Raw genomic sequence first — 6,831 nt, 5'->3', positions numbered from 1 at the left:
GGGGGGGGGGGGGGGGGGGGGGTGGAAGAGGGTATGGGTATGTATATCATTATTTCTATAAAATTATTTTAAAAAAAATTCTCATTACTAAAAAACCAGACATTTGTATATTTTGCAATGAGCTGTTGGGTAGAGTCAAGTATGTGTCAGCGTAGACTATCTGGTTTGTCGACAAGCATGAAAAGGATAGAGGGCTAGGGTCACTCAATTAGGCCAAACCACACTAAGAGATTGAATTTAACCAATTAGCTAATCTAACCCATGGCCTTATAAATCCATATATTCTCTCTTATTTTATCAATGTGGGACTCTTAACAATACCCAATCAAATTCTGACTGGTGAGGACCATGAGGTCTGTTGCTATTGACACCAACCTTGGGCATTTTTGCTTTTAACCCACCCTAGAACTTTGACATTCGCAGTTTCTAACTTTCTATAATAATGTATTGTCTGAGAGCTTTATGATAAGTGGAATGGTATGCCATTTGTGGGAGGCCAGTGAAAGCAGCAACATGCTAATTTGTGGGTAGGGATCATGGGCTTGATGACTGCAGTCAGGTTCCTGGCAGGGGTGGATAAATTCTTTAAATTTGCTTTTTATTTTTTGGCCCAACATCGGGGTCTTGCCTTGGGACTTCATGGGCACCCTCAAGTTGCATTAGCAATTCTAATTATACATTCAAGAGCAATTATATTACTCTTCTTATGTGCTGCCCAGTTCAATTCAGACACATATACCTCCTCTTTTTTATATGTGCTATTCTTGGATAGATTGTCTAATTCTTTTAGTTTTCATGTCATCAGACTAGGCAAGCTTTTACAATAGAACAAATAAATGAACAATGTTATGTCGATATGAATGCCAACAAGGCTGTATTTGACAGTTTGAGAAACAATCCAAAAGTCCACTATGATGGCAAGAAATTCTCTTACAAGGTAATCCTACCCTTCAATTCGCAAAATTCTTTAACTTTTGTGTTTGCAATATACCCTCTTCTTTTCAGATTGCCATGTGAATAATCCAATTGTAAGTTGTAACCGAAGTCTTTCTTGTCCACAGTCGAAGCATGATCTCAAAAATAAAGATCAGTTACTGATTTTAATAAGGAAATTGCCTTGGGGTATTGCTGTCATCGATCTCAAGGATGCATACCCAACTGTGATGGAAGACTTGCAGGTATGCTGGTATTGGTTTTATTATATTCTTCCCAATCACTATGGATAACTTTATTATTTCTAAGTAGCCCCGGGTAGCATGCTGGATTTAACTCCTATGTGTATTTTTCTATAGTCTCTGAAGGCTGCGGGGCAAATTTGGCTGCTGTCAAACTTCGACTCTCAGGAGGACATTGCATACCCTAATGATCCCGGAGTGCGTATTAAGGTTGATGATGAACTCAAACAGCTATTCCGAGGAATTGAATTACCACGTGACATGCTTGACATTGAAAAAGAGCTCCAGAAGAATGGAATGAAACCTGCTACTAACACTGCAAAGAGGAGGGCAATGGCACAAGTTCACGGCATTTCCTCCAAGCCCAAAACCAAGAAAAAGAAGCACGAAATTAGCAAGAGGACCAAGCTTACAAACGCCCACCTTCCCGAGCTCTTTGCAAACCTCAACTCCTCTGGTTCTTGATGTTGGATTAATCTGTTTAGGTGTTAACCTTTAACCTTTGTGCCAGGAAAGACCAGTAGGATCTTGACTATCTAGTTAGAAGACCCACGCTTAGACCCATCAGTGATCAGTGGCTAGAATCCCCATATCTAGTTCACTTGTTTAACCCTTTCTAGTAGGCTGTATTTGAAAACAAAACACGTAATGTTACCACCCATGATCCGTGCTTTATGTGCTATAAAAATTTGGACTGTCTGTGTATGGCGTTTGGTGTTTTACTGTTTATCAGTAACAGAGACCCAAAAAGGCTGGAATTTGCATTCTTTGTCTGGGTGACGATGACCGCTTAGATTGTTCATAATTGACTGATTCAAATTAATAAGGCTAATAGGATATTGGTGAAAAATATATACGGGATAACCGGTCGAGTATTTGCTCCCTATGTACTCTTAGGGGCACGAGAAACAGTTCCCTTACTTAATCTAACTTGATAAGAGGTTTGACCCAACTTAAGGAGAGATATGGGCTTGCCATTGAATGTTAGCTTGGTCCTGACTTGGAGGGTTGGACCAGACATTCTGAATAGGAACACTTATTAATTCTTATTTTGGAGGATGGTATGTCAGGAATCAAAATTCATGTGTATTAATTTATTAATTTTTTCTATGCGCGATATGTAAAAACTATATGCTTAATATTTATATTTTAAAGTAACTAACAGATTCTTATTAATTAAAAATTATCATAACTACTAATCAAAATTAGAAAGATTTGGCGGCAAATCAAAGGCTGTGTATAAACTATAAAATGGTGGATTTTCGTAGTCCACCCGTGTCACTTGAGATTCAGAACCATCTATATCTATCTATTTGTATAAAGGGGACAACGACGATTCCGACGCCAGACGCCGCAAAATCGGAGAGATTCCCAAATGCAGGCTCAAATCTTGAGCTCTCCTCTCTCTTATCGCTACCTACTCAATCATTCCGCATCAAAAACCCTAGCCTTTTCAAGGAAACACTTGAATTCTAATTCCGCACCCAAACGGAATGGTAGGTGCTTCCCGGCTGAAAGTATAAGATTCGAGTTTATTTATTTATGTTGTGTATCTGTTCTCATGTTTTTCGATGGCTACTTTGTTAGGATTTTCACCGGTTGGAGTATTCAGGAGGAATTTGGATGGTTGGAAACGGAAGAGGGGAGGTACTGTATATTCCTCTGCCGAGGAACGGAACACGACCACCAATACGCTGAGGAAAAGGTTATTTCTGCACTTTGTCTGTGAAAATTGAGTATGGATGCATTTGTATAGATACACATTGTTTACTTGTGCATTTGGTTGAGCCTGCATTCTACAATCAGAGCTAACGCAGTGTGTCTAATTTCTGTGGTATGTGAAAGAATGTATGTGGATGAGGGAGGAGGGAGAATGCCCTTTCTGAAATGGTAAATGAGTCCAAGACTGATCTGTTGAGGCACTTGGGCAATCCTACTTCAAATTGTGAAATAATTCTCCTTCAATTTGTCAACTTCTTATGATTAACTTGATACAGTTTTCTCATTTCCAAACCCTTATAACGTGCGTGTCTAAGATTACTGTGCTTACTTATTCGCTTTGCTTCATACTGTTTCTGAGTCTAAATCCTTTCATAAGCTTATTATATCACTAAGCCTGACCTTTAAATATATTCACTTCCTTTCTCGCAGAAAGGTAATTGAACATATCTGTCTGCTCCAAGGGAAGGAGGATTTGTCCGAAGAGCAAGAGCAAAATATGCTAGATTACCTTTATACAACCCAATATCAAATGCGAGGCATTATTGCAATATCATTAGGTAATAGTTAGTACCTCTCATGTCAAGATATCTCTACTGAAGATACTCTAGAGCAGTAGAGCTGATGTGTGTGTGTGTGTGTGTGGGGGGGGGTAAAGGAAAGAGTAGTGAAGTGACTGATAGATCAGAGACAAATAGGTCAAAGATTCCTGTGATATATATTTTTAATATAAATAAAATCATGTTTGGCTTTTATACCCTACTTTTCTACTTTGAATCACATAGGAAGATGCTAAGATACTAGTACATTCTAAAATTTATTAATGGTGAACCGTGAACGTGGGATGTACATGTTGCTAGGCTAGGTCACTACATAAGTTCAATGTTTTTGAGGTGTCCTCCTATTTACTCCTGCAGGGCGTGTTTCTGGTTGGAATTCTGAAAACTGTACTCATGCTGTGTACGTGCGCTTCCAAAGAAAGGAGGATCTAGCAATGTTCTATGAGAACCATTTCTACACGGGAGTTATTAAGGACCATGTGATGCCTTATTGCCATGTATGACCTAAGTACCTAACAAGTAAACACCATCATCCTCTGTTGCTTGACTTGCTTCCAAATTTTTTCTTCATTCAGTCTGCTGAACTTAACTTTCCTCAATCTCTATTTCTGAAACTCCCATTTACTACGTATTGACAGGGGATTAAAAGTGTTGATTTTGAGTCTGAAGTTGAGGATGATATTCTGCCAATATTTCGGAAAGGCGAGGTTCAAATATGCACTCCTGTATCCTTCAGTTATTTGTCTAGTTCCTAGCTTGCTTTTAGGAGTTATGATAGGGACTCCAAAATACTGAGTGAGGGATCTGACTTGCTTTTGAATGGCAGGAGTTCAACTTTGGTTTGGAGCTTCTGCTCCTGATAGAATTTGTTGAAAGTTCATTGGATGGAGCTGCAGAGGATGCTCTGATTGCTCTGGATAAGCTCACTATGGAGTTCCCTTCCCTGATTGTTCAGACCACTAAAGGTGTTCTCCAAATGTGTCCCTTTTTAATGATATGTAAATTTTGGCAATGCAACACCCTCCATGATATCCCTGAACTCCTCAAGTTCTCGTTCTCTAACTTGTCAGGTTCAAATTTCAATAGACATAGTGAGGAATATACTCATGGGGTAGTAATACGGTTTCGATCATGTGAGTTCCTGCTCTCCAATTTTGACATGAAATTACATTATATCAGCAACTGACCACCCCAGGTACATCTTTCAGCCGAGGCCTTTGAGATATTCATGAACAGCTCAGAATATAACAATGTAAGTATCTGAATCTTGGATACATTCCATATCCACAACTCCATAAGCAATTTTGTTTTGATTTTTTTGGGTGGAATTCACAATATTTTATTGCAAAAACTTGGTGTTATCCCGGATTTTCCCATGTTTGTCAAATTGGAGAGCAGATGTGGAGATCAAAATTTCAACCAATCATCCGAAAGGCTATACCCATCAGTTTTTCTGTTGATCCAGTTGGCACAGAGCTTATGTAGCAAGGTTTGCATCCCTTACCCTCTACTCCTTTGAAACCAAATCACATTAGAGGAACTCTATCATACCAGCGTGTTTTCGTAATGGCATTTTGTGCAGTTTGGAAGGCAGCTGACAGCAAGAGTATTAATGTTGGAGGAGGGTGAAGAAATGGGAATCATTTTGGTACAAACATGCGTGCTTAGAGAGTTGATTTCTTGTTTTGATATGAGGTGGATGATATACACATTGTTGATCCGACAAGGTTTGTGGCATGACTTTGAACCAACAAATAAATAAATGCCGCCAGAAGACCCTGGCCATTTATCTACTTAAAAAATTCCTGGAATTTTAGAAATTTGCTTTCAAAATTCATTAGCTGCCATTATCATTACAAGAAGAGGCCAGCAGGCCATTCAGGCATTCACACATACAAGTAAACAGTCAAAGCACATGGAAGCTATAGAAAGACAATTTTACTCATTTCATACACTCAGTAGGTATTATAAATACCCCCGCCCCATTACAAAGAACAACCTACCTAGCTAGCAAAAGTTAAAGCTTGTGATCCAAAAAAGCATGGCTGCTCCAAGGAATACCTTTACTCTAAAGGTTGACACCAACAGCTTATTTGGTGCAATCAACATTCAGAAGGCGGTGGAGAAAATGGAGGGGGTGGAAAAAGTTGAAACAAATCCACAGCAGAGAAGGGTGGTGATTACTGGAACTGTACGCCCTGACAAAGTTATAGCGACGCTTAACAACAATCTTGGGATAAAAGCAGAGCTTTCGCCCCCCACATCCATAAGACCTCCACCGTCGGCGAGTACGTTTACTCTAAAAGTTGACACCAACAGCCTATTTGCTGCAATCAACATTCAGAAGGTGGTCGAGAAAATGGAGGGGGTGGAAAAAGTTGAAACGAATCCACAGCAGAGAAGGGTGGTGATTACTGGAACTGTACGCCCTGACGAAGTTATAGCCACGCTTCACAACAATCTTGGGATAAAAGCAGAGCTTTCGCCACCCACATCCATAAGACCTCCACCGTCGGCAACTGTTCCCAGTAATGGTTCCCAGATTGTTGTTGGGCAATCGTCAAACGCCGTTAATCCCCTGCTGGGTGATCTGAACAAGGTGGCGCAAGACGTTGGACAACTGCGCAGGATGGTTCCAGGGCTGGCAGGTGTGAAGATTAGTAATCAGATTGTGAGTGAAAGCATAGAGTTCAAATTCAATTCGAACTAGCTAGCTAGCTAGCTAGAATGAATGATCCATGAATCCATCCATCTACTTGCTTGGGAGTCTGCTTCGTTGCAATGAGTGCTTTTTCCACCCTCTTTCGTTTTTTTGTAATGCGATGATTTTTTTTTTTTTTTTAAAATATGTAACTTCAGTTTGCAAGCAGCATATACTGCTATGCTATACTAGATGTGTCATGCATTTTCTATTTGGAGATTGGAGATGACGACTGATTCGTCACCTTCTCTGTCCCTTGGAGATGGAAGTATTTGGATTTTTATGTACTAAATTGATATGTTTATGTCTAATTGCAAAAATGTTCGGGTGCCTAATTGATTTCTCAGGTAAAGTTCGAGGGTGTATTTGACCTTTGTGTCATGACTAATTTTTGTACTCCGTCAACAAAATCGTTGAGATATCCTTAAATACTAGGGCATTTTGATTTTTTTTTAAATACAAAATGGGTTGACTCGTTATATATATATATATATATATATATATATATATATATAAATTTAATTGAAAACTGAAATGCTCTCGTATTTAATGGCATTTAAACGATTTTATTAATGTAGGTAAAGAAATGGTCACACCATAATAATACTAAGATAAAAAAAAATATTGAATTAACTCTAAATTCTCAATGACAAAAATTATAAAATCTTTACTCTCT

General features: G+C 38.9%; 2 protein-coding genes across 5 annotated transcripts in view; both read left to right on the top strand.

Annotated features, from left to right (window-relative positions):
- Positions 1-1,880, top strand: part of LOC116011232 — a 4,393-nt gene extending 2,513 nt beyond the window's left edge. For all 4 annotated transcript variants that reach the window (XM_031250768.1, XM_031250770.1, XM_031250769.1 and 1 more), the window contains exons 3-5: positions 806-937; positions 1,062-1,178; positions 1,293-1,880. In XM_031250768.1, coding sequence (XP_031106628.1) covers positions 806-937; positions 1,062-1,178; positions 1,293-1,640 — 597 coding nt within the window. In that variant the 3' untranslated portion in view covers positions 1,641-1,880. The remainder of the gene's footprint in view (positions 1-805; positions 938-1,061; positions 1,179-1,292) is intronic.
- Positions 1,881-2,461: 581 nt separating this feature from the next.
- On the top strand, positions 2,462-6,490 carry LOC116011065 (stress-response A/B barrel domain-containing protein UP3). Its single transcript, XM_031250576.1, has 10 exons — positions 2,462-2,671; positions 2,763-2,880; positions 3,327-3,454; positions 3,812-3,951; positions 4,093-4,161; positions 4,281-4,419; positions 4,525-4,587; positions 4,663-4,706; positions 4,853-4,943; positions 5,037-6,490. Exons 1-9 carry the CDS (start codon positions 2,551-2,553, stop codon positions 4,937-4,939), a joined length of 909 nt encoding a protein of 302 aa, XP_031106436.1. The 5' UTR covers positions 2,462-2,550; the 3' UTR covers positions 4,940-4,943; positions 5,037-6,490.
- Positions 6,491-6,831: the final 341 nt, after the last annotated feature.

Source organism: Ipomoea triloba, chromosome 2, assembly GCF_003576645.1.
Source record: "Ipomoea triloba cultivar NCNSP0323 chromosome 2, ASM357664v1".
Taxonomy (NCBI): Eukaryota; Viridiplantae; Streptophyta; class Magnoliopsida; order Solanales; family Convolvulaceae; genus Ipomoea; species Ipomoea triloba.
The sequence above is the reverse complement of the archived record's forward strand: the minus strand, read 5'-3'. Positions and strand labels throughout refer to the sequence as shown.

Bases quoted from the DNA above. Each gene is read 5' to 3' on its own strand.
- LOC116011065 (XM_031250576.1), top strand. From the start codon at position 2,551: ATGCAGGCTCAAATCTTGAGCTCTCCTCTCTCTTATCGCTACCTACTC. The intron at 3,952-4,092 runs GTATGACCTAAG...ACGTATTGACAG, and splicing joins ATGTGATGCCTTATTGCCAT to GGGATTAAAAGTGTTGATTT. The intron at 4,707-4,852 runs GTAAGTATCTGA...ATTGGAGAGCAG, and splicing joins ACAGCTCAGAATATAACAAT to ATGTGGAGATCAAAATTTCA.